The sequence below is a fragment of the Engystomops pustulosus genome, chromosome 8 (genome assembly GCF_040894005.1).
Source record: "Engystomops pustulosus chromosome 8, aEngPut4.maternal, whole genome shotgun sequence".
Taxonomy (NCBI): domain Eukaryota; kingdom Metazoa; phylum Chordata; class Amphibia; order Anura; family Leptodactylidae; genus Engystomops; species Engystomops pustulosus.
In genome coordinates, this window is record NC_092418.1 from 7,132,175 (window position 1) to 7,159,421 (window position 27,247).

The 27,247-nt window shown below is 51.4% G+C and overlaps 3 protein-coding genes across 3 annotated transcripts; 1 reads left to right on the plus strand and 2 right to left on the minus strand.

The window, feature by feature from the left end:
* Window positions 1–773: 773 nt before the first annotated feature.
* ZNF668 (zinc finger protein 668) lies at window positions 774–6,447 on the minus strand. The gene is made up of 2 exons (XM_072119446.1): window positions 6,075–6,447; window positions 774–2,923 (listed from the first exon to the last, which is right to left on the minus strand). The coding sequence occupies exon 2, from the start codon at window positions 2,910–2,912 to the stop codon at window positions 1,239–1,241; it is 1,674 nt and encodes a 557-aa protein (XP_071975547.1). The 5' UTR covers window positions 2,913–2,923; window positions 6,075–6,447; the 3' UTR covers window positions 774–1,238.
* ZNF646 (zinc finger protein 646) lies at window positions 6,236–16,213 on the plus strand. The gene is made up of 2 exons (XM_072119445.1): window positions 6,236–6,725; window positions 9,372–16,213. Exon 2 carries the CDS (start codon window positions 9,540–9,542, stop codon window positions 15,441–15,443), a length of 5,904 nt encoding a protein of 1,967 aa, XP_071975546.1. The 5' UTR covers window positions 6,236–6,725; window positions 9,372–9,539; the 3' UTR covers window positions 15,444–16,213.
* A 6,669-nt stretch (window positions 16,214–22,882) lies between these two features.
* CTF1 (cardiotrophin 1) lies at window positions 22,883–27,045 on the minus strand. Its single transcript, XM_072119447.1, has 3 exons — window positions 26,935–27,045; window positions 24,218–24,336; window positions 22,883–24,008 (listed from the first exon to the last, which is right to left on the minus strand). Exons 1-3 carry the CDS (start codon window positions 26,948–26,950, stop codon window positions 23,580–23,582), a joined length of 564 nt encoding a protein of 187 aa, XP_071975548.1. The 5' UTR covers window positions 26,951–27,045; the 3' UTR covers window positions 22,883–23,579.
* Window positions 27,046–27,247: the final 202 nt, after the last annotated feature.

Genomic DNA, 27,247 nt, shown 5'->3' on the forward strand with positions numbered 1-27,247 from the left:
CCTACATACAGTGACTGACACACCCGTAGATACCCCCAGCACAACGCCCACCTATCAGACCCTGAGACCTCTGGAGAAACACCCACCTCTCATAGACAGTGACTGAGACACCAGGAGATAGCACAGCACCCACCTATCATAGACAGTGACTGAGACCTCCGGAGATACCAGAGTGCCTCCCTATGAGACAGCGAGACCCCCAGAGCCACCCCAGCACAGCTCCCACCTATCATAGACAGTGACTGAGACCCCCAGAGATAGCAGAGCGCCCACCTATCATAGACCGTGAGCCCCGGAAAGAACATGCATGCCCGCCTTTTGAACAGCGAGATACCCCAGCACAGCACCCACCTAACACAGACAGTGAGACCTCCTGATGTACCCCCTTTAAGGTCCTTGAGGGTGCAGTCACGGGTAGTGCTTTGGCTCAGAGTGTACATGGAGGTGCCATGACCCGATAGCGCTGGGTAACCAGCACCCTCTGCCTTGTATCGGCCCGTGTGATTTGATTCCGTTTCTAAACCGCGTCTAACTGCTCTAGACCACCAGGGACTCGAGAATAAAGTTAAGAAAAAAATGCTGGATCGTCTGGTGATGCCTGTCCTTTATGGACTCATTATGTACAGAACAGACATGACCAATCAATCACGCACGGAGGGACTTAGCATTGGTTTCAGTGTCGCTGCAGGGGAAGCTCCCAGCCACAGGACAACATGGAGGACCCCGGTGTACAGTCACCACATGTAGAAGTAGGAATAATTATTAGTCAGGGGGAAGATGAAGGCATAATCTTTATTATTTGGGGGAGAAAATACTGCATTTCAGATTGGGTCACATGACCTCGGCTTATTGTAGCAATCCATGTGTGCAAATCTCTGCTTCACATTAGTCTCTGTCAGTCCAGGATGTGGGACCTCCCCCCGGACTACTTGTGCAAAATGGCCGCCGGGCTGACTTATGGGTAATGGCAGTAATCTCCATCTTCATCTTCATTGGCTTTCCCAGGATTGTTCACATGGTGGAGGCGACAAACTCAACGCAAAGGAAAGTAAAGTTTTGGTGAGGCGCAGCAGCGGCGGCCATTTTGAGAGATGGTGGAATGGATCAAACAGTCGTCGGTAAATTTTATTAAGGCGTCTAGTCCCTTTAATAGTGCAGCTACAAGATGGCCGCCTGCATCATGTTTAGGAGACGTCCATGTAGTCCGGTTTGGTCAAGTTCTCTGTAGGAGAGGACATTCAGCTGGATGTAGGTGACGGCTCGATCACCTCCATGTTTCCCTCAGCAACCTTCTCTAGGAAGGAGACCAGAGGATCGAAGAGAGGCTGCGGCTCGACGGTGGCTGGATGTAGAGTGAGTGTGGTGATCTCCTCCTCATCCTCCTCTTCTTTGCTCTTCACCTCCTTGGCGTGCGTCCTCTGGTGCTTGCGGAGGTCTGAGGGGACGTGGAAGCCCTTGCCGCACTGTGGGCACGTGTGGGGGCGGACGTCACTGTGGATCCTTTGGTGCTTTTTCAGTCCGGCTTTGTCCACAAATCCCTTGTAACACTGCTCGCAGCGGAACGGTCTCAGCTCAGGGTGGGTCCTCTGGTGGTTCCTCAGGTCCATCACACTCTGGAAGGTCAGGGAGCACTTGTCGCAAGTCGTGGACTCGTCCTTCTTCTTTTCGGCTTCCTGACTGAGCTTCATGTGGGTGCGCTCGTGCTTCCGAAGACTAGAGGAGACGATGAAGGTCTTCCCGCATTCCTCGCACTTATAGGGTCTCTCTCCGCTGTGAGAACGTTGATGTTTGCTTAGTCCGGAACGTTCCGCAAAGCCTTTGCCGCATTCCATGCACTGAAAGGGCCGCTCCGTGCTGTGCGAGAGCCGATGCCTCTTCAAGTCCCAGGAAGCCACAAATGACTTGTCACAGTCCGGGCACCGGAAGGGGCGCTCACCCGTGTGGATGCGCTGGTGCATGGCCAGATCTGCCGGCTGTCGGAACGGTTTGCCGCACTTGTCGCAGCGGTACGGTTTCACGCCCTGGTGGGCTCGCTGGTGCCGCCGGAAACTCGAGGGATCAGAGAACATGCGGCCGCACTGAGGACACAGGTAAGGCTTCTCCCCGGAGTGTGTGCGCTGGTGGCTCTGGTAGGAGGAAAGCTGGGTAAAGTCTTTGTTGCATATCGGGCACTTGTACGGTTTCTCAGTAGCGTGGATACGCTGATGACACGTGAGAGAAGACGCGCGGGAGAATGCCTTGCCACAGTCTGAGCACAGGAAAGGCTTCTCCCCTGTGTGGCTTCGCTCGTGGTTTTTCAGGTCCTTCAGCTCGCTATAGGACTTCTGGCACTGCTGGCACTGATAGGGCCGCAGCCCCGCATGACTGCGCCTGTGCTTCCGGAAAACAGAAGGATCCGCAAATCCTTTCCCACACTCTGGACATGAGAAGGGGCGCTCGCCGGTGTGCAGCCGCTCATGAATTCGCAGCTTTGAGGGTGTGGCGTAGGCTTTGCCACACACGGTACATTGGAAGGGCAGCTGCCCGCTGTGCGTGGCCATGTGTACCCGCAGGCATATGGGCTGCATGAAGGATCGGCCACATTCCTTACACACAAAGGGCTTCTCCCCCGTGTGGCTGCGCACATGGCTCTTCAGCAGGGAGGCCGTCTTGTAGGACTTGTCGCACTGGATGCATTGGTGCCGCTGCTCACCCTTTGGACCTGACGTCTTGGGGGATGAAGGCCGGACGTCCACGGCTGACAGGTGCACCAGGCAGTGGCGCTTGGCACGGGGCTGGTTGGGAAAGGTTTTGCGGCAGGTCAGACACCGGAAGCGACGTCCACTCTGCACAAATCCATGGGGTTTCTGAGGCTCCTGCTCGATGGCCACCTCAATCTCTCCCACCGACTCCTCCTGCTCCGTGGACGTCATTGGGGAGGGACCTGGAAAAGAGGGACACGGGATTAATTCCAGGAGCCAACACCGGGTACATAGCCAGGAATGTGGCCTGTGTATAAGGACAGTGGATTATACAGATTATGTAGTATAATACCCCTGACTATCAGGTAACTAGCTGGTTATAGGAGATTATTAGGATTATGTAATATAGGGAGTGGGATTATCTGGATCATGTGACGGTTATTGTTATTAAAGAGGATTTTCAGGCCAACGCATCATAACGCGCCGGTGTATTGGATTACAGGGTATTATGCTCCAGTGCACCAGATAGTGGGGTATAAAGAGTTGGTGCACTGAATTAGGGGATATAACGCACCTCTGCACCGGATTATGGGGTATAATGCGGTATTAGGGGAATAACGCTCCAATGCATCGGATTAGAGGGTATAACCTACGGTGCACTGGTATATGGGGTATATCGTTCTGATGCATCGGATTGTGGAGTGTAACGCTCCGGTGCACCGGATGACACTACATATTGCTCCAGTGCACTGGTTTGTAGGGTATAATGCTCTGGATGACACTGTATATCGCTCTGGTGCATCGGATGACACTGTATATTGCTCCAGTGCACTGGATTGGGGGTATAATGCTCCAGATGACACTGTATATCGCTCCGGTACACTGGATTGTGGGGTATTATGTTTCGGATGACACTGTATATTGCTCCTGTGCACTGGATTGTGGAGTATAATGCTCCGGTGCACTGGATGACACTGTATATCGCTCCGGTGCACTGGATTGTAGGGTAGAATGCTCCGGTGCACTGGATTGTGGAGTATAATGCTCTGCTGCACTAGATTACACTGTATATTGCTCCAGTGCACTGGATTGTGGAGTATAACGCTCCGGTGCACTGGATTGCGGGGTGTATCGCCCCGGTGCACTGGATTGCGGGGTGTATATTGCTCCGGTGGACTGGATTGCGGGGTGTATATTGCTCCGGTGGACTGGATTGCGGGGTGTATATTGCTCCGGGGCACTGGATTGCGGGGTGTATATTGCTCCGGGGCACTGGATTGCGGGGTGTATATTGCTCCGGGGCACTGGATTGCGGGGTGTATATTGCTCCGGGGCACTGGATTGCGGGGTGTATATTGCTCCGGGGCACTGGATTGCGGGGTGTATATTGCTCCGGGGCACTGGATTGCGGGGTGTATATTGCTCCGGGGCACTGGATTGCGGGGTGTATATTGCTCCGGGGCACTGGATTGCGGGGTGTATATTGCTCCGGGGCACTGGATTGCGGGGTGTATATTGCTCCGGGGCACTGGATTGCGGGGTGTATATTGCTCCGGGGCACTGGATTGCGGGGTGTAACGCCCCGCTGCACTGGATTGCGGGGTGTAACGCCCCGCTGCACTGGATTGCGGGGTGTAACGCCCCGCTGCACTGGATTGCGGGGTGTAACGCTCCGGTGCACTGGATTGCGGGGTGTAACGCTCCGGTGCACTGGATTGCGGGGTGTAACGCCCCGGTGCACTGGATTGCGGGGTGTAACGCTCCGGTGCACTGGATTGTGGGGTGTAACGCTCCGGTGCACTGGATTGTGGGGTGTAACGCTCCGGTGCACTGGATTGTGGGGTGTAACGCTCCGGTGCACTGGATTGCGGGGTGTAACGCCCCGGTGCACTGGGTTGCGGGGTGTAACGCCCCGTTGCACTGGATTGCGGGGTGTAACGCTCCGGTGCACTGGATTGTGGGGTGTAACGCCCCGGTGCACTGGATTGTGGGGTGTAACGCCCCGGTGCACTGGGTTGCGGGGTGTAACGCCCCGTTGCACTGGGTTGCGGGGTGTATCGCCCCGGTGCACTGGATTGCGGGGTGTATATTGCTCCGGTGGACTGGATTGCGGGGTGTATATTGCTCCGGTGGACTGGATTGCGGGGTGTATATTGCTCCGGGGCACTGGATTGCGGGGTGTATATTGCTCCGGGGCACTGGATTGCGGGGTGTATATTGCTCCGGGGCACTGGATTGCGGGGTGTATATTGCTCCGGGGCACTGGATTGCGGGGTGTATATTGCTCCGGGGCACTGGATTGCGGGGTGTATATTGCTCCGGGGCACTGGATTGCGGGGTGTATATTGCTCCGGGGCACTGGATTGCGGGGTGTATATTGCTCCGGGGCACTGGATTGCGGGGTGTATATTGCTCCGGGGCACTGGATTGCGGGGTGTATATTGCTCCGGGGCACTGGATTGCGGGGTGTATATTGCTCCGGGGCACTGGATTGCGGGGTGTATATTGCTCCGGGGCACTGGATTGCGGGGTGTATATTGCTCCGGGGCACTGGATTGCGGGGTGTAACGCCCCGGGGCACTGGATTGCGGGGTGTAACGCCCCGGGGCACTGGATTGCGGGGTGTAACGCCCCGCTGCACTGGATTGCGGGGTGTAACGCCCCGCTGCACTGGATTGCGGGGTGTAACGCCCCGCTGCACTGGATTGCGGGGTGTAACGCCCCGCTGCACTGGATTGCGGGGTGTAACGCCCCGCTGCACTGGATTGCGGGGTGTAACGCTCCGGTGCACTGGATTGCGGGGTGTAACGCTCCGGTGCACTGGATTGCGGGGTGTAACGCCCCGGTGCACTGGATTGTGGGGTGTAACGCTCCGGTGCACTGGATTGTGGGGTGTAACGCTCCGGTGCACTGGATTGTGGGGTGTAACGCTCCGGTGCACTGGATTGTGGGGTGTAACGCTCCGGTGCACTGGATTGCGGGGTGTAACGCCCCGGTGCACTGGGTTGCGGGGTGTAACGCCCCGTTGCACTGGATTGCGGGGTGTAACGCTCCGGTGCACTGGATTGTGGGGTGTAACGCCCCGGTGCACTGGATTGTGGGGTGTAACACCCCGGTGCACTGGGTTGTGGGGTGTAACGCTCCGGTGCACTGGATTGTGGGGTGTAACGCCCCGGTGCACTGGATTGTGGGGTGTAACGCCCCGGTGCACTGGGTTGCGGGGTGTAACGCCCCGTTGCACTGGATTGCGGGGTGTAACGCCCCGGTACATGAGATTATGTGGTATACAGACTATGCACACAGGGCATATACATTCCTGTACACAGACACACCCTGCACTATCGGGCACAGTATATAGCAGTATATATAACACACAGGACCCCGGGCACCTACCTGCGGGCGGCTGACACCCTGCGCTCCCCTCACTCAGCTCTCAGGCAGCAGACAAAGCTGAACATAACCGGGCCTAGGACCCTGGGGGCTGGAGGAGGGGCCGGCGCCGGAAGTGCACTGTGCTCCGCCAATAGCTTCCCCCGGTAACAGCCGCAAAGCACGATTACACCCTACGTGACCGGGACCGGGGATAGAGCGACCACCGAGCGCTCACAATCCCCGGCACCGGAACCGTTATCGCAAGGCGGAACTCCTCACACCCTCAGTTATTTCCAGCGGGCGGACACGAATGTGGCGCACAGGGAGCCGCAGCAGACGGGAAGGTATACGCCCCCAACGCCGCCGGTCAGCCAATCCAGTGTCTGGGCGTCCCATTCCTGTCTGCTGCGGAGCCGCCATCTTTAAGCCTGGAATCCTCCCTGCCGCCATTATACAGCCGGAGGGGGGGACGATACTGCGCGGTGCACACTTCCTGTTTCCTAGCAACAAAAGGAAGTGTTTGTTGTGCAGGGAGATGATATAAATGATCGGGCAGTGATTGCTCGGCCGGGCCCCTCACCCGCAGGCCCCGGGGTCTCACCTTAGGGGAGAGGAGAGCGGCTGCAGGGGCCCCCGGGGGCCACACAGAGCCGAGGCAGAGGCGGACCCATGGTGAGTGGAGCTTATGTGCTGGGGCATTATTATAGGGAGCGCTAGCAGGTGCTGTGGCGCGGTACAATGGGGGTAACGTGTCCCCGTATGCTGGAGCCCGCTCTGCTGCCATCCTGGGGGGCTATGGGATGTTTACGTTGGACGCAGCGAGGGGCGGGGCTTGTCACTGTGCGAACGAGACGAGATTGTCTGAAAAATATGGCGCTAAACAACCACAGCGACTTTTCATAAACGGCGAACAAAATCATGCGATTCTTCTTACTTTCTTGGTGCCAGGGCGTTTACTGAGGTGTCAGAGGGAAGGTAAAGAACTAGAAATATGGGGGTATGGGGGCTGCATTCCTCAGTTTCGTGATGTCTGCAGGACCCGAGTTAGTTTTGCACAACTGAATTATAAAATCCGAGTCTCCTGTGTGCAGGGAGGGGATCTCGCTCTCTCCGCCGGCTCCTGTTACATAATATTCTTCCTCTGGTGTCTGTCAGCATCCAGCGCCTGAGGGCAGGGGAACTCCGCAGCCGGTGAGCGATGTCCCCTGAGGCCTGGAGCTTGGCACATCGCTCCACGGCACGGCTCACATTGTTTGCTCTCGTGTTCTACTTCAGTTATAGCTGACAGAATAACACAGCTCACGGGTAGCATCGCGCCAACGTACACCTGCACAACCCAGCCGAGCCAGAAGAGGACAAAGTCAGCCCAAAAATGTCTACAGCACTGTGATGGAAGCTCAACATGTCAGGGAAAAGTGTTAGGGTACTGGTTCCAGGGGGGACAGACCCAACCCAAGAAGGCGTCAGTCCAAAAACATCTGTGTGCCATTACGATATTGAGGACGACCCGCTCTCAGGTGTCCTGTTTGGCTTTTGTTTAGGCTTTGTTGTTAGGGCACTGACCTCTATTGGTCAAAAATCTCCCTAAACCTTTCTGGTCATTTTGTACATCCTGGATGTAAGAATTTTTGAGACTTGTTTTCAAGTGTAAGTTATAGTGCAGTCAGTGTGGACCTGGGCAGTGTGTGGACCTTCTGCGACCCACCCGCTACTCGTTTAGTCGGGTGGTAACAAAGGCGCAGAGTGTATAGCGATCGGTTTGAGTCTGGATGGTGCATGATGTTGGCCCCAGCTGTGCACAGACCTTGACTCTTGAGTTTGGTGTATAAGGGGTGTCAATGGATCCTTCCCCTCTGCGTCGTCTTGTCCTGTTATGATTGTTTACTTACAGTCTACTGTGAATTGGTCCTTGCTTGTATTTGTTTGCACGGAGTTTACAGGACACTTCGCAGCAGGGCTACACATGCCAGAGCCGGAGTGAGAGTAGTTGGGGGTGGGGGAGCGTCAAGGGAGCAAGGATGGTCCGAGCTGACAGACATAAAATGTCATTCTTAACCAGAACATTTTGCATTTCATTGCGGTAATGGCTGAGACCCCAGGTATAGAGACTGTGATGTTAAAGGGATCATGTCATCTGGTGTGACCACACAGACTGCAGCCATTGTCCCTGGAGAGATGTGTAACCAGACCTTTATGTATATTGTTAGCAGCAGCAGGTCTGTGGATGTGGATTTATATTCCAGGATTGAAACTTCTCCTAGTGCAGCCGTTATGGTGACACCTGATGATGTTAGTAGAGAATCTCTCGTAAAGTTGTGAGTGGGTGCTCTCTCCTGCGTGCCAGTTCTTGAAGGCGCTTGTGTTACACCTGGATATGCAGGTGACTTCACGCTGCGATTCTCTCCGCCGGGTGTGGTCGTCTCCATGAACTGATATGTTCCCACTGGCAGGAGAGACCTGTAATTCAGCTGGATGTATAGATAGGGTGGGGTCCGGACTCGCTGTAATCCATATGATCACACAAAACATGTATAAAAGCGAGAACACATAAAGAACATACCCAGGGGCTGTATACAGTAGCCACCTGTGCATGTCATGCTCCTCAGTCTGTTACTTCCATTAGTCTCTCCTGAAGGCAGCAGGTTCAGGAATGGAGCTGGGAAGGAGAACAAGGTTCTGCTAGACTCTCCCATCCTCTACCAGTTTGGAGAAACTTCAACCTTTGCAATTGAAGGAATCAATCAAGTGTCAGAAAGAGCCCTCTCTTCTCCGATACTGCTGTTAGGAAATATCATACCACTGATCGACAGGTCTGACCCTGGGACCTACTCTCATTTCTTCAAAAGCATGTCATGTTGCTCATGCATCCAGCCACTTCATCTTTTCTCTATGCGATAGCGCTGCTCTTGGCCGTCCCCTAAAGTATAAGCGGAGCAGAAGAGTGTGTGGTCATCATGAACATGGGGCTTTCTCCCAATCTTTTGGGTAGGGTATAACTTAAAGAGATTAGTACAAGTTTTACAGTTCTGTATTACATGATTATGAAGCACTATACTCCTGCTCCGTACACTCTCCATCACACATCAGGACTGGGTCAATTGATCTTGAAAGTACCAAATATGGACACCACTTGTAATGACTTTGATTTCAGGATTTGATAGTTGTTCAATACATGTTCATCATCTAGGTCAGAGAAGCAAAATACTCCTACAGCGGTTTACATAGACTATATAGTATTGCCCATAAATCTATACATCTGTATTCATGTCTATCAACTCGAGCCACTACATTAACCAGGTCAACTTTTACTCTTCACAGGATGAAGATTTGCGATGTACGACTGACCAGCTGACGATTGGGCATGAGAGCGATCCATCCACCTTGACACAAAGCCACAGTTGGAAGTGATCCCTTGAAAATGTAGCAATCCCTACTGAGCGGAGGAGATCCTATGTGTTGGAAGACCTCCTACGTTCCATAATAAACATGGATGACGGGACTGATCAAGCCGATGGCTCCTCGACCCAGGATCGGAGCAGTGACCAGTGCCTCACGTCTTTCTCCGAGTTAGAAAGTCACCAGGAAGATCGACCGTATAAATGTAATCAGTGTGACAAGAGTTATCGGCATGCTGGAAGCTTGGTCAACCACAAGAAGACTCATCAAATTGGTCTCTACGTATGTCTGATCTGTCAGAAAGAGTACTCAAACCCCATGGGCTTAAAAAGCCACCTGCGCACTCACTCCGAGGAGAGACGTTTCAAGTGTGACCAATGTGGAGAGGCTTTTCGGATGTCGCAACAGCTTTACAATCATCGGAAATCATTGCATGGATATTATTCTACACCCAATGGGGAAAAAATTCCCAAAAGCCCAAAGTTTGAAGTGCAATCCCCCATATTAGTAGAGAGCAGCAATCTCATGAGTAACCTGGAAAACTATATTGCGGAATCCATGCTTCCTGTAGACTTTCCTCAGCTTGTCTCAAAGTATTACACAGATGAGACGGCAGGAGAAGAAGGCCCGGCGAAGGACGATGCTGAAGAAGAGGAAGGGTTATCAGAGGAGACAGAGCAGTTGAATGAAAGTAACATTGATGAATATCGGTACAAGTGTGCCCAATGTGGAAAGGCTTATAAACATGCTGGAAGTCTAGCCAACCACAAGCAGAGCCATATGGTTGGCATATACCAGTGTGCCGTATGTTATAAAGAGTTCTCAAACCTTATGGCAATGAAAAACCATTGCCGTCTCCATTCAGACTCTAGGGCACGACAAAGTTGCAAATCCCCCCGATCGTCAGGGAAAAGCGTGGGTGCCAGTGTTGATACGCCTGATCCACCACAGCTTACAGTATTACAGTCTGCAGAGCAGTCAGACAATACACCCATCTTCCCTGAATCATCCAGGAACATCAAATCTGAAGAAGAAACCGAAGAAGTACCTCACACCACCTACCAAAATGATCTGGCGTCTTCGTTAAGTCCTCTCCATGATGTGCCTGCTCCTCCCTTCAGTTCAGACTCCATGATTGAGGGGACAGATGAAGCCGAGAGCAAGGAAACGGTAAAGGACTTTTTAGTTGATCAACCAGAATCTGATGATGTACATGATGAGGATGCAAAGTATGGAGATAGACCTTATAAGTGCCAGGAGTGTGGGAAGACCTACAGACATGCAGGAAGCCTCATCAATCACAAGAAAACTCACCAGACGGGGGTGTACAGCTGTTCATTGTGTTCCAAACAGATGTTCAATATGGCTGCCTTAAAAAACCACGTTCGGGCTCACTTTAAGTCTAGAGCAGGAAGGAGGCTTGGAGATTCCTTCTTCCCTTCTGCCAGCCTTTCCGATGAGTTCTATCAAAACCAAGAAGACCCTTATCAGTGTGGAATTTGTGACAACGTTTCCACCAATGAGACTGACTTTTTGCAGCATCAGTTACATCACCAGAAGCTAGAAATAAATGAAATCGCCAATGATACTCCGATTGAGGAAGCCCCTCAGTCTGGCATTTGGCAAGAAACTCCCCAAGTTTCACAAGGCAGCAGTGATGACTCTGCTTACTCAAGTGGTCGCGGCTTTCCAGACATCAAGATAGAAATGGACAATCTAGTCTCTCAGCCATGGAGTCGTGATGATTCTGTAGCCATGCCTCCTGAAATTAAGCTTGAAAACCAAGAAGCTGATATCCAAAGTGCTGATGCTAGTTCTGAGCAGCTGCCATCTGAACCTGTTGCCTCGAAAGAGGCCAAGTCCTCAGGATTGGAAGAATCCCAGCACATGGCAGACCATCGTCCTCATAAGTGTGAGATTTGTGACAGGACGTATCGGCACAAAAGTAGCCTTATAAACCATAAGTTAACGCACAAGACTGGGATATATCAGTGCTCTCTCTGTCCAAAGCAATACTCTAATCTAATGGCCTTGAGAAATCATGTCCGTTTCCACAGTAGATCATACGCTGGAAGAAGAGGTATAACCTCCAGACGAGGGCGCCATTTTTTTCGGGCCAAGTCGAGAGTTTTGCAGAACAGGAACAGCCAGTCCCTGGCGAACTCTGTAAAGTTTAGTGAGGAAGTACGTGATGCAGCAACCACAAATAGACCGGAAGAAGACCCTTTAATTGGGTCCCAAAATCGGTCAATTGACTGTTCGGAGCATCTTAAAACACATACAAAGATATGTCCAAGTGCAATAACAGGATCCACAGATGTTCGCTGTGACGCTTCTGCATCATCGGATGGAGAAAAAGATCTTTCTACAGTAAGGGAACCTGAAGAACCTCAAAAAAACTTAACACAACCCTCAGAAAACCGTAGAAGGAGAATGTATGAATGTGACCTCTGTAGTAAATCTTATAGACATTCAGGAAGCCTAATCAACCACAAAAGAACCCACCAGACTGGAGACTACATGTGCCCTTATTGCTCTAAGCATGTTCATAACATGGCGGCCTTAAAAAATCATATTCGAATTCACCATAAAGTTAAAAAGATCCAACAAGGAGAACTGCAAGCTGACCATACGATGCTGTATCCAGAGCTTTTCTATGGGAAAGGCCTTTATGCTTGTGTCAGCTGTAAAGAGACGTTCCATACTGAAAATGACTTGATGTCACACCAAATGTTGCACCTACCCCATGAAGGAAACCAGTGGGATCACCAGGGTCTAAAGTCCAGCCCACAAAATGTTCAGAACAACACATCTTTTAATGGTGCTGGAAACTGTGACTGGCACCATTCGAATAATCTGGATTTTCAAGCGGAGGATTGTGACCTGGATTTGGCAGATGATGGACAACCCGAGTACACATGTGTAGAGTGCGGCGAAGTTTACGACCATATAGACGACTTAAACGACCATAAACGCTGCCATCAGGCAGGTATATTCCAATGCTCGTTCTGCCCCAAAGAATACCCAAACCTCCTTGCTCTGAGGAATCATTTTGAAACCCACACTAAGCCTCATGCTCTCAGTCTAGATGGACCCGATGGGCATCAATTTATGGACAACCAGCTCCCTGCAGATAACCATTATGACTGTGGTCACTGCGGTTTGATTTTTTCTAATGAAGTTGACTTCCACCAACACCAGGTTGCACATGAGAAACGTAAAGTAATGGATGAATCCCTTCCAGGGCTGCAGGATGGAGAACCAGAATTCTCCTTCTCCATGCATTCCTCCGAGAGAGAACTATTAAGCCGAATAAAAAGCGAGATTGAGGAAACTGAGCCGCACGGAGTCAATGATGGAGGATCTCTGCTTTCCCACATTTGTGGATTCTGTGGGAAGACCTATGATGATCTAGAAAGCCTTGAAGCTCATGGCTTGAGTCACAGTAATGAAGGAGAATCCTGTGTAAATCCAACTATGGTTAAAGATGAGAATCGTGAACAACACAATCTCGTAACAAAGGAAGACCAATGTTCTGTAAAAGTCGAAGAGAGACCAGAGAGCCGGCCGTATACGTGCGATCAATGTGGAAAGACCTACCGTCATGGTGGAAGTTTAGTAAACCACAAAAAGACTCATTTAGTTGGAAATTTCCAATGTGTAGCTTGTTCTAGACATTACCCTAACCTGGCGGCTTACAGGACGCACCTGAGGCATCACCCAAAGTGTAAGCAGCCAACCGCTCTGAACAACCGCTCTGATCTACAGACTTACAGCAGTATATACCCCTCTGGGAGAGAGAAACGCTTACCCTACTCTCCTTCCAGAATACCTTTTCCTGCCCATTCCGCTATTCGGACCAGTAATATTAAAAAAAATACACACTATACAACTAAAGATGGCACTGTGCAAAATACTACGACCAACCAGTGCTATAGCCTACCACCTCTGAATAAGAAGACCTCAAGGAGACGGGTTTTGAGGCGGTTTGTACGGATAAGTGAAGTTCAGACAAGCAAACAAAATTCTTTAGAGGGCTCCTTTAAAAGTGAGGGTCCTACGTTATCCGATCTAGAAGACAAAAAACTCCAGGTCTGCAAATTCTGTGGAAAGATCTATGGGGTGACTGAGCTAGAACTGCATCGTACTGGTAATTGTGGCACTTCATCAGCTAAAGATGAAAAAATTCAAGATCTTCCAAACTTGCCCAACTTTTCTCTGACACAACATGAAGGGGAGACTGGATATAATCGGCGTCCTTACCGTTGTGAAGTGTGTGGCAGGAGCTATAGACATGCGGGGAGCCTCATTAACCATAAACAGACCCATAAGACTGGAGTTTTCCGCTGTTCCATCTGCCAGAAACGTTTCTTTAATCTGATGGCCATGAAGAATCACAACCGCATCCATTTTGAGTTAAAAAGACACACATGCTTAGACTGCGGGAAAGCTTTTCGGCTGCAGAAACAACTAAATACTCACCAAAGAATACACCGGCAAAGGACATCAGCCAAAAAGTTAGGGAGACGTAACCGCAAGAGCCGATACAGAAGATTTGCTCAACACAAGTCATTAAGTGAAGGCTCTTCAGTAAGTGAAGTCTGTGACGCTCGTGGAAAAGGCTCTGATTCTCGGGTGAGAAGGGAAAAGGATCCATCCGCTCGGCCGTACCAGTGTGAGGAGTGTGGGAGGTCCTACAGACATGCTGGAAGCTTGTTTAACCATAAGAAGAGTCACAAAACAGGACAGTACCATTGTTCTGTCTGTAACAAAACCTACTCCAACCTCATGGCTCTGAAGAACCATCAGCGCACGCACTATGAAGCCAAAAGACACCATTGTCCTCAGTGCGGGAAAAACTTCAAGTGGAAGAGACAACTTCTCAGGCACCAACATCTTCACCTCCAAGAGGGATCCCAGTCTGACTCGCTGATACCCGCAGGAACTGAAGAAGCAAAGACTCTAGATGACCATCCGGAGGGTCATGAAACATCCAGCTTTAATAAGGAGGACCCCCACATGAATGCAGACGAGATAACCCAGACAAGTCATGACTCTGATTCCCCTGTTTGTGTATCTTGTGGAATGTCATTTGCTGACCATGCTGATCTGAAGAGCCATTCCTGTAGAGAAAATACCATTGACCCATCGGCCTGTGGGGACGATGAGGCCACAAAGTCTACACAACTTAAAAACCAAGACGATCGTCCCCATCGATGTAACATATGCAACCGCACCTATCGCCATGCCAGCAGTCTGTACACGCACAAGAGCACACATAAGAGGGGAAACTATCAGTGCTCTGTATGTCACAAAACCTTCCCTAACCCCATCTCTATGAGGGCACATCTCCGGACTCACACTGCCCGAAAACACTTACAGAAAGTGGATTGCGAGTCTTCCCAGGACCCAACCAGTCCTACTGGAGAGAAACCCTTCCACTGTCCAACCTGTAACCAAGGCTTCAGCTGTCAGCTTACACTTAGACATCACCGACGGACTCATGAGCTGTCGTCTTCTCCCTTCCAGTCTTCCTCGCTAACTCCTAACAATGACAACAAGTCATCACAATCCGGTGGGAAGCTGCAAAATCACAAAGAGCCAGCAAACCAAGACGATCGGAAATACAAATGCAAGCAATGCGGTCGTTCTTACCTCCATGCTGCGAGTCTCTTTAACCACCAGAAGACCCATAGCATTGGGGTCTACAAGTGCCCAAACTGCCTCAAGGAATTCTCCAACCTGCTCGCCTTCAAGAACCACCTCCGCATCCACAGATACAACTGCAAAGAGTGTGGCAAAGCCTTCCGCAACTCCAGCGACCTGGCCGCGCACTCGAAGACTCACGACGAGGGCTCCTTCACCTGCCCGCTCTGTAATGAACATTTTCTTTGCCGTTCCACTTATAAACAACATCCGTGCGTCCCCGGTCAGCAGGACGGCGACATCTTAGACCCTCAGGCGGTATCCAGTCTTATGGTGAAAGTGACATGACCTCACGACGGTGACCACAAACGCCGACGGTGATGCAGAGGCTACGTGACGAATACGAAGCTCTGGATTCCGTTTTTACTAATTATTTTAGCAACCTCAGCAGCGTGCCATTAACCCTTTTGTAGGCCTTCGAGATGTAGATAATAACTTAATGATGGACCAGCCTACAGAACTGACGTGGTACCGGCTTCTTCTGTTACATTGCCTTTTTATTTTTTCACACACGGGACGACTAGGGGTAAACCTAATGGTGCTTTAGCAAAACACTCAACGCCTGGGTGTCTATTACGGCAACACAACGTTGCGACTGGCCCCCTCCCTTTGTTTACTTCCTCCGAATCATTCCAGGGGAGGATCATGAACCGGGACTGAAGTATGTTCAAAGCAATTTGGGGTGGGCTACAAGATGGGGGGCTTGAAACGGGTTTACACATCTGCCAAGCTTATATCTTCCCTCGGAGCCCAGCGCTGTCTAGCAGATGATGGCTCCTTTTTAATTTATATTGTACAGGGTTCCTGCAACCTGCACGCTGATGGTGTCCAATGAGGAACATGCAGATAAAGTCATTTGGAAATGTGAGGCTCGTCTTGTCATTCTTCAAGAGCGACTGGAGAAATCCAGAATCCCGGAGATGTAGCGATTTACTGAGCAAAAGTAGCAAAACATTCAAAAAAAAGCGGAATGCAGAACAAAGTTCTCACGAGTTATCAGAAAGTGTCGTAGATATAAAAAAATCTTCAAATATTTTGCACATACAAATCAAAAATATTCTACGTACACCAAAAATTTTACACATCACTACATACTGCATGAGGGGAAAACACTATATATTACAACATGTTTGTAGTAAAAGCTATAATGTAGTTTGTAGTAGTGGCATTACCTGGCTCCCGGCCAGCAGTGTTTAGTGAGTCTTAGTGGGGGAGGGGAGGACAGCCTGGGTCGCAGCCTCCCCCCCTCCATATCCTGTGCATTGAGCAGGCAGGGGAGAGAGGGGGATGGTGTGGAGGAGGGGAAGAATACAGGAGACACAGGCTGCACCTGCCCTTCCCCGGGTCTCATCACATGCTATTGGCAGGGAGCAGGTAATGTGAAATAAAGTATTATAAAGTGGTGTCATGCTGGTAGTGGCATTTTTAACATCAGCATTGCACAAGTTATTGGAACCATCTAAAAATGACATTGCAGGGGACAGGTTCACGTCAAGCCAATCAAAGTGATATATTACCCTTAATCCTGTAGGTCAGGACCATCATGGATGTACATAATTTCTATTCTTTTTTTAGTTTTAATACCTTGACAAACAGTAAAGTGGACCCCTCCACATCTACGGGGGCAGTATAACCTCTCCATACAGCCGGGACTACTAGATGGTGAGAAGATGGCCTTGAGGACTGTAATGGATGAAGGGGATTGGGGTAATCGGGACACTGAACCCCTTAATATGATTGAGATATGGATTGTATGACGCCCCTAGTTCTAGGTCTACAGCCCCTGATGAACATGATCGCAATAGTCAGGTGTGAACCCAAACTCAGGTGAGATCTAGAACAACGCTCCCCCTACCCCATCCACTAGTAATATATCAGGCTATATTTAGTAAGTGGGCACTTAATGCAGTGTCTCATCGCTTGTTTTTATTGTTCTTTTGATTTTTCATTTTGCCGCAGTACTTGTGAGCCAGTTTTGCAACAAACACCAAGCTAGCATCAAAAATAACCATGTGTCCCTGTGTAGCAGGATAGAAGAGCAGGGAAAGGGGGAGAGACAGAACAGAGAAGTGTCCCGTGTAGCAGCATAGAAGAGCAGGGAGAGTGGAGAGACAGAACAGAGAAGTGTCCTGTGTAGCAGAATAGAAGAGCAGGGAGAGGGGGAGAGACAGAACAGAGAAGTGTCCTGTGTAGCAGAATAGAATAGCAGGAAGAGACAGTACAGAGAAGTGTCCCCGTGTAGCAGGATAGAAGAGCAGGAAGAGACAGTACAGAGAAGTGTCCCCGTGTAGCAGGATAGAAGAGCAGGAAGAGACAGTACAGAGAAGTGTCCCCGTGTAGCAGGATAGAAGAGCAGGAAGAGACAGTACAGAGAAGTGTCCCCGTGTAGCAGGATAGAAGAGCAGGGAAAGGGGAGACAGTACAGAGAAGTGTCCCGTGTAGCAGGATAGAAGAGCAGGGAGAGGGGGAGAGACAGTACAGAGAAGTTTCCCCGTGTAGTTGGATAGAAGAGCAGGGAAAGGGGGAGAGACAGAACAGAGAAGTGTCCCGTGTAGCAGCATAGAAGAGCAGGGAGAGGGGAGAGACAGAACAGAGAAGTGTCCTGTGTAGCAGAATAGAAGAGCAGGGAGAGGGGGAGAGACAGTACAGAGAAGTGTCCCTGTGTAGCAGGATAGAAGAGCAGGGCGAGGGGGAGAGACAGAACAGAGAAGTGTCCCGTGTAGCAGCATAGAAGAGCAGGGAGAGACAAAACAGAGAAGTGTCCTGTGTATCAGGATAGAAGAGCAGGGAGAGGGGGGAGAGACAGAACAGAGAAGTGTCCCGTGTAGCAGGATAGAAGAGCAGGAAGAGACCGTACAGAGAAGTGTCCCCGTGTAGCAGGATAGAAGAGCAGGAAGAGACAGTACAGAGAAGTGTCCCCGTGTAGCAGGATAGAAGAGCAGGAAGAGACAGTACAGAGAAGTGTCCCCGTGTAGCAGGATAGAAGAGCAGGGAAAGGGGAGACAGTACAGAGAAGTGTCCCGTGTAGCAGGATAGAAGAGCAGGGAGAGGGGGAGAGACAGTACAGAGCAGTGTTCCGGTGTAGCAGCATAGAAGAGCAGGGAGAGGAGGAGAGACAGAACAGAGAAGTGTCCCTGTGTAGCAAGATAGAAGAGCAGGGAGAGTCGGAGAGACAGAACAGAGAAGTGTTCCTGTGTAGCAGTATAGAAGAGCAGGGAGAGGAGGAGAGACATTACAGAGAAGTGTCCCCGTGTAGCAGGATAGAAGAGCAGGGAGAGGGGGAGACAGTACAGAGAAGTGTCCCGTGTAGCAGGATAGAAGAGGGGGAGAGACAGTACAGAGAAGTGTCACCGTGAAGCAGGATAGAAGAGCAGGGAGAGGGGGAGAGACTGTACAGAGAAGTGTTCCCATGTAGCAGCAAAGAAGAGCAGGGAGAGGAGGAGAGACAGTACAGAGAAGTGTCCCCACGTAGCAGCATAGAAGAGCAGGGAGAGGGGGAGAGACAGTACAGAGAAGTGTCCCGTGTAGCAGGATAGAACAGCAGGGAGAGGGGGAGAAACAGAACAGAGAAGTGTCCCGTGTAGCAGGATAGAACAGCAGGGAGAGGGGGAGAGACAGCACAGAGAAGTGTCCCGTGTAGCAGGATAGAAGAGGGGGAGAGACAGTACAGAGAAGTGTCCCGTGTAGCAGGATAGAACAGCAGGGAGAGGGGGAGAGACAGCACAGAGAAGTGTCCCGTGTAGCAGGATAGAAGAGGGGGAGAGATACACAACAGAGAAGTGTCCCGTGTAGCAGGATAGAACAGCAGGGAGAGGGGGAGAGACAGTACAGAGAAGTGTCGCTGTGTAGCAGGATAGAAGAGCAGGGAGAGGGGGAGACAGTACAGAGAAGTGTCCCTGTGTAGCAGGATAGAACAGCAGGGAGAGGGGGAGAGACAGCACAGAGAAGTGTCCCGTGTAGCAGGATAGAACAGCAGGGAGAGGGGGAGAGAGAGCACAGAGAAGTGTCCCGTGTAGCAGGATAGAACAGCAGGGAGAGGGGGAGAGAGAGCACAGAGAAGTGTCCCGTGTAGCAGGATAGAACAGCAGGGAGAGGGGGAGAGACAGAACAGAGAAGTGTCCCGTGTAGCAGGTTAGAAGGGAGAGGGGGAGACAGTACAGAGAAGTGTCCCTGTGTATCGGGATAGAAGTTATTAATTAGACGATTGAACTCATCTCATCACAGATAGTTTCACCTTGTGATAATTTAGGTGCAACAATGTGCCTCATTTAGGCGCAAAACCAAAACTAGTGCTACCACAGTGATACATCTGCCGCACGATTCTTAAAGGGGTTATCCGGGTTTTAAAAATTACCTAGGGCCGGGCTGGGGAGGGCTAGTTAAACATAATAAACATGTACTTACCTCGTCCGGCGCCGCTGATGTCCCGCACCGCGGTCCCTTCGATCCGTGCCCCTGTAAACAAACAGGGAGCTTCCGGTCCGCGATGTGGCCGGCTCCTCCCATCCGTCCCTATCTCTCAGCGTTGTAAGCGCTGGTAGATGGTGTCGCATGGGAGCATACGGCCGACCAGAAGCTCCCTGTGCGCACTTGTAATGAAACCGGCGCACAGAGAAGACCGGCCGCGGCGCGGGACATCGGCAGCACCGGAGGAGGTAAGTACATGTTTATTGTGTTTAAATAGCCCTCCCCAGCCCGGACATAAGACATTTTTTAAACCCGTATAACCCCTTTAAGTGTCAGGACCTACTTTATAGCAGGTGACTGCGCCCCCCATGCTGCCCCACATCTTTCTGCAGGTTGCGCTGCCTTAGGCAAGAGGCTCCACACCCCTCAAAGCTGGTGACCCCTGGCTGTAAACCTGGTTGGGTCACGTCATCTGCACATTCCAACCTTTTCCCATCGTGTTCCCGGCGCCCAATGACCAGACACCGCAGAGTTTTATAGGAATTAGATCCTAGATCCTAGAAGATCTCAGTCCCGGTGACAGCGGCTTCCTCATCCTGGAGGATTGTCCGGATGTGCACCAGGTTTTCCATCTTCCACCCCCACCATTGACCTCCCCAGCGTCCACTTAGCCACATAATATAATAATGACCCCGGACACTTTCCTGGATCGTCCTCTATTCCAGGAGCCACCACTAGAGGTCCCAGGAGACCAGGCAGCTCCCGCGTCCAGGAATGTTGGCAGGACGTGCTGGCCTCTGCGCTGTGTTATTCCGGATCTGCTCTGACATTTCGGGAGAATAAGCCGCCTCCTGGAAGATCCACAAGTGAAGAAGTTTATACCAGAGCCGAGGAGGGGAGATCTAGGAATGTAGCAGGAATGCGGACACCCCAGGGTGGGCCGAAAAAACTGTAAGGAATTGCTACAATGTCTCATTTTTACGTCAATGTTTGTTTGAAACATTGTAATTTGTACGCACATCCATAACCGTAGGTGGTCACTCACTGTCTAGTAGGCGCCATGGTCACCAATCACCAGGAGGGCGAGAGAAGGCCACTCACACGAGGTGATGGAGACCACTCAGCAGCTTCATTTACTACAGCACGGTGGCTCAGTGGTTAGCATTACAGCCTTGCAGCGCTGGGGTCCTGAGTTCAAGGCCCAGGTCAACATCTGCAAAGAGTTTGTATGTCCTCTCCGGGTCCTCCATTTTCCTCCCACACTCCGAAACACACTGGTAGGTGATTAGATTGTGAGCCCCATGAGGACAGGGACTGATGTGACAAGTTCTGTGCAGCGCTGCGGTATCTGTGTGCGCTATAAAAATACAGGAATTATTATAACTACAGTGACACACACACTCGCTGCAACCCCCTTACACATGGAGAGGTGATGGAGACCACTCAGCATCTTCACCTTTCTAAAAATGATGCAAATGAGCCAGAAAGGTGACGTTTCCCAATCCCATCCATGCTGTAGCTTCACAGACTGTTACACTGTGCGGGAGCACATCGCCCTCTACTGTGCGAGATGAAAGCAGGCAGGGGGGGGGGGTGCTGAAGGGGGGAGAGGAGGCCATGGATAACAAATAAGAAAATCACCTGGATCTATGAGTATTGTCCCTGGTTTATCCGGATGAATTCTGATTGGAGATTTCCCTTAGGAAGGGTCGTGAGGAATGCAGAAGAATATCCGTGATTCTTGGGGGATACAGAAGATGGATGGTTCATCTCATCTTTTTCCATCCATTTTTGGGGTTTTATAGAGGGGCTGTAGTTACACTGTGGTCATTAGTGGTGGGAGAGCAGGTACGTAGAAGGAATCAGGATTGGACCTTCCTGAATAAATGTAAGAGAATATCATTTCAGTAATTGAAGATGATATTCAGCTCTGTAAAGTAATGAACACAGCAGAGGAAGATAGTAAAATAACACATGGAGCTCAGCCACTGAATGCCTCAAAGTTTGCGAGATCTCTGCTTGCTGTCACACATGACACAGGGCATAGGTTGTAGTGACTGCGCTGCTGCGGTGACATAAGTGTCAGGGTGTACATTGTAACAACACACCCGCGAGATACCGGATACCAGCGGCATCCATGACAGATCAGCGGGCAGCGAGCCAACTCCTCCAGGACATCCTGACACCAGCTGTCAGTGACAGGTCTAGTACTGGAGGAGAGAGATCCGGGAGAGACGGTTCTGGTGCAAAATATACTAATTTAGTTGCCGGAACTCAGAAATAGAACCTCCCCTCATCTGACACCATTACTCTCTGTTATCAGCCATTGCATCCCGGGGAGAGGAGACTGTACAGGGGGGTACAATCTATTACTCTCTGTTATCAGCCATTACACCCCGGGGAGAGGAGACTGTACAGGGGGGGGGGGGGATACAATCTATTACTCTCTGTTATCAGCCATTACATCCCGGGGAGAGGAGACTGTACAGGGGGGTACAATCTATTACTCTCTGTTATCAGCCATTACACCCCGGGGAGAGGAGACTGTACAGGGGGGGATACAATCTATTACTCTCTGTTATCAGCCATTACATCCCGGGGAGAGGAGACTGTACAGGGGGGGATACAATCTATTACTCTCTGTTATCAGCCATTACATCCCGGGGAGAGGAGACTGTACAGGGGGGGGGATACAATCTATTACTGTCTGTTATCAGCCATTACATCCCGGGGAGAGGAGACTGTACAGGGAGGATACAATCTATTACTCTCTGTTATCAGCCATTACATCCCGGGGAGAGGAGACTGTACAGGGAGGATACAATCTATTACTCTCTGTTATCAGCCATTACACCCCGGGGTGAATACAATCAGTCACTTCTCAGGTTCTTCTCCTGGCATCAGAGGAGGTTCACGGAGACAAAGCCCAGAACCTCCTGAGCCCTGGTCTTGCTAGTAGCAGCAGGTTAGTACCACAGACAATACTCAGGCTACGCCCCATGCGGTGACCTAGATCCAGTGGTGACCATTTTATAGGAGGGCAGGGCTCTTGTAAACCATCAGAATGCCTCCCCACCTCCTTCATCTTCTCCCAATCCATTCACACATGTCAGATATCATCGGACTGGTCACCCAAGTCATGTGGACGAGGCCTCCTGGTTCCCCATCCATGGCAGATGTAAAGGAAAGAAGGATCGGACCTGTTGGGTTTGACCATAAAGTCAGTAGCTGATGTGTGGGGGATATGAAGGTGGCACCGCGTCAATAACCACATCCGCTGCTCAGTGTTATTCCATCAAATAAACGGCCAGAGACAGAAATGTTTATCAAATTTTAGTAAAAAGTCTATGAACATTAGAAAACCTTCTAAAATTACAGTAGATGTAAAAATATTTGTAAAAAATTAGTATCCAAGCCACGCGGTTATTGCAGACACGAGGGCTCAGCTTCACCAGTCTCAGTCTCTACAGTTATAGGGAGGGTAAAGCCAAGGACCATCCATGGCCGAGCACAAGGACACACCGAGCCTCGCTCCAAGATCCTGAGGATGGTCACTTCCACAAAACCCAAGACCTGAAGAAGGTTGGAGAGTTCGGATGTGGTGTAGGAACATGGAGAAACAACTCAAGAACTTTCTCCTACAGAGCAACGGCAAAAGCTGGTCCTGGAGAACAGGAGATTGGAAAAAACCTAAAATGTGGAAGTTGCGAAATCCAAACGCACATCTCTTTCGGGGGTCAGTAGATTTCATCTTCTTGCATCCATTGTAGATGTAGAAACTAAGGGTTAATGGTTCTTTAGACAACAACGCACAGAAATTGGTGGACGCTTCACGTCATCAAAGTAGGACGAAGTCCACTCAACCGCTGGACCTTGGCTTCTCGTATCGCATCATCAACCAGTCCATCCCTGGTGCCCAGTCTGAAAAGAAGCCATTTACAGAAGAAGTTGTGTCCTCAGTGAGGTAGACATGTCTAACTAGAAGGATCTGTCCGGGAAAATGGAGTGTGGCGGGGCCTACACTGAGCTTTCGGCCAGGAGGATCACCAGGTCCCTCTCGGTTTGGGCGAGCCACTCGTGAAAGCTCTTGCACACCATGTAGCCGGCCACCTTCTTCTTCATGCTGGAGGAAAGAGTTGGCACAGGAGGAGAGGCGACATCTTGCTTGCCCAGGAGTGTGGCCAGGTTGGAGCCGATGGCTTGGGAATTATTCTTTGCGATCTTCAGGAGGTTGAGAAGTTCCCTGGATTTAGGGTTAAGAGAAGTTTGCCAGAGAAGGACCAAGGTGAACCACTCGCCCAGAGACAGGAACGCCTGGAGGCTCCGAGCCAGACGCTTCCATGGAGATGGCGGCAGCTCCCCGTGATCCACCGCAGGTAGATCTTCTATCTTCACGTGAGGAACAGCAACGCCATTGTCTGAGAAGGGAGGACCTTGTTCACCGAGCTGCCAGAAGAAGCAGGAAAAAAGTTACTCGGGATGAAAGACACGGAGGATGAAGTCACTGGAAACATTACACGTGTGTAGGTGGTGGAGAAGACAACAAGCCAAAAATACAGAGGTTCACTGTCCAAAGTGTCTGGGGCGTACACATCATGACCCCCTTAAGAGGGACCCGTCAGCAGTTGTGACCCCCCCCCCCCCCCATCACTTACGTATTTCTCCATCAGCCGCTCGGCCTGAGCCTTGGCCATGGACACCAGTAGTAGCGCCTGCCGCTTGGCCTCCTTCCCCTCCTGCTCCTGCACGTGGCCCAGGATCCCGGCCAGATGTTCTGCCGAAAACAAGAGGAGATCAGAGAAGAAATGGCCAAAGCTTCATGGAAACGTCCCTTTAAGACGCAACCGCAACAAACCATCGCGTGCGAAGAGGAAGAGACATAAACAAGGAGGCGCCACCAGGAGAACAATGGCCCATTGTCCTGTCCCCGAGCATCAGCCACATCAGAACCAGGACCAAACACTGCTCAGAACCTCGGGGGGACAACACCTAAACAAACAACATGTAGTGCAGCTGCTGTATCTAAGCTGATGTGATACAGTGCATGGACCCCATCATGTGCGATACAGCCCGCCGAGCCGCGTATCCCATCCCATCATGTGCGATACAGCCTGCCGAGCCGCGTATCCCATCCCATCATGTGCGATACAGCCCGCCGAGCCGCGTATCCCATCATGTGCGATACAGCCCGCCGAGCCGCGTATCCCATCCCATCATGTGCGATACAGCCCGCCGAGCCGCGTATCCCATCCCATCATGTGCGATACAGCCCGCCGAGCCGCGTATCCCATCCCATCATGTGCGATACAGCCCGCCGAGCCGCGTATCCCATCATGTGCGATACAGCCCGCCGAGCCGCGTATCCCATCCCATCATGTGCGATACAGCCCGCCGAGCCGCGTATCCCATCCCATCATGTGCGATACAGCCCGCCGAGCCGCGTATCCCATCCCATCATGTGCGATACAGCCCGCCGAGCCGCGTATCCCATCCCATCATGTGCGATACAGCCCGCCGAGCCGCGTATCCCATCCCATCATGTGCGATACAGCCCGCCGAGCCGCGTATCCCATCCCATCATGTGCGATACAGCCCGCCGAGCCGCGTATCCCATCCCATCATGTGCGATACAGCCCGCCGAGCCGCGTATCCCATCCCATCATGTGCGATACAGCCCGCCGAGCCGCGTATCCCATCCCATCATTTGCGATACAGCCCGCCGAGCCGCGTATCCCATCCCATCATGTGCGATACAGCCCGCCGAGCCGCGTATCCCATCCCATCATGTGCGATACAGCCCGCCGAGCCGCGTATCCCATCCCATCATGTGCGATACAGCCCGCCGAGCCGCGTATCCCATCCCATCATGTGCGATACAGCCCGCCGAGCCGCGTATCCCATCCCATCATGTGCGATACAGCCCGCCGAGCCGCGTATCCCATCCCATCATGTGCGATACAGCCCGCCGAGCCGCGTATCCCATCCCATCATGTGCGATACAGCCCGCCGAGCCGCGTATCCCATCCCATCATGTGCGATACAGCCCGCCGAGCCGCGTATCCCATCCCATCATGTGCGATACAGCCCGCCGAGCCGCGTATCCCATCCCATCATGTGCGATACAGCCCGCCGAGCCGCGTATCCCATCCCATCATGTTGGATATGTCATACAGTATCTAAGTTCCTCATGTGTGATACTTGTATCACAGGCGGGGGGGGGAAATACACATTTCCATTAGTGCCAGCCCCCGCTGCACCCCTCCCTGGGTGCTGGGAGTTGTAGTCCTATCACAGTGCCCCGCTATCGGCTACATGTAGTCAGAGCATGCTGGGAGTTGTAGTCCTATCACAGAGCCCCGCTGTAGGCTACATGTAGTCAGAGGATGCTGGGAGTTGTAGTCCTATCACAGTGCCCCGGTATAGGCTACATGTAGTCAGAGCATGCTGGGAGTTGTAGTCCTATCACAGAGCCCCGCTGTAGGCTACATGTAGTCAGAGCATGCTGGGAGTTGTAGTCCTATCACAGTGCCCCGCTATAGGCTACATGTAGTCAGAGCATGCTGGGAGTTGTAGTCCTATCACAGTGCCCCGCTATAGGCTACATGTAGTCAGAGCATGCTGGGAGTTGTAGTCCTATCACAGTGCCCCGCTATAGGCTACATGTAGTCAGAGCATGCTGGGAGTTGTAGTCCTATCACAGTGCCCCGCTATAGGCTACATGTAGTCAGAGCATGCTGGGAGAGATTGTATAGAGGAGGCATGAGGACATCACAGCACGCTGGGAGTTGTAGTCCTCATGCAATACTCCAGTACACAGTCACAGCATGCTGGGAGTTTTAGTCCTCATGCAGTGCTCTTGTATACAGTCACATCAGAGTAAGCTGGGAGTTGTAGTCCTCATGCAGTGCTCTTGTATACAGTCACATCAGAGTAAGCTGGGAGTTGTAGTCCTCATGCAATGCTCTAGTTATAGTATGCTGGGAGTAGTAGTCCTCATGCAGTGCTCTAGTCATAGTATGCTGGGAGTAGTAGTCCTCATGCAGTGCTCTAGTCAGAGTAAGCTGGGAGTAGTAGTCCTCATGCAGTGCTCTAGTCAGAGTAAGCTGGGAGTAGTAGTCCTCATGCAGTGCTCTAGTTATAGTAAGCTGGGAGTAGTAGTCCTCATGCAGTGCTCTAGTCAGAGTAAGCTGGGAGTTGTAGTCCTCATGCAATGCTCCAGTACAGTCACGTTATAGTAAGCTGGGAGTAGTAGTCCTCATGCAGTGCTCTAATTATAGTAAACTGGGAGTTGTAGTCCTCATGCAGTGCTCTAGTAAGCTGGGAGTAGTAGTCCTCATGCAGTGCTCTAGTAAGCTGGGAGTAGTAGTCCTACCTGTGATGACCTCCATGCTGCGGCTCCTTGCTGTGCGGTCGGGGCTGCAGGTTCCTCCTTTATCCCGGCTCCGGTCTCCTCCCCCCGGGCCGCACACAAGTTCCCTGGAAGTTCTGCTGTGACGTCATCACCGGCACCCGCCCCCCCATCACACGATACCGACCCCCCCACCCCCCACCCCGGGGCTACGGGGTCCGCACAGGGGTTTCTGTCTTTTGTACCTGCACTTGTTATGTGAGAGACCCCCGACTGATGGGACAAGGAGGGATAGAGATATATACATGGTACTAATAATACATATATATATATATAT

What these genes read in the sequence shown, in the direction of transcription:
- ZNF646 (XM_072119445.1), top strand. Translation starts at nt 9,540, where the DNA reads ATGGATGACGGGACTGATCAAGCCGATGGCTCCTCGACCCAGGATCGG.
- CTF1 (XM_072119447.1), bottom strand. An exon ending in AGCGGCTGATGGAGAAATAC is followed by an intron (nt 24,009 to 24,217) that starts GTAAGTGATGGG and finishes TTCTTCTGGCAG; the next exon opens with CTCGGTGAACAAGGTCCTCC.
- ZNF668 (XM_072119446.1), bottom strand. Translation starts at nt 2,912, where the DNA reads ATGACGTCCACGGAGCAGGAGGAGTCGGTGGGAGAGATTGAGGTGGCC.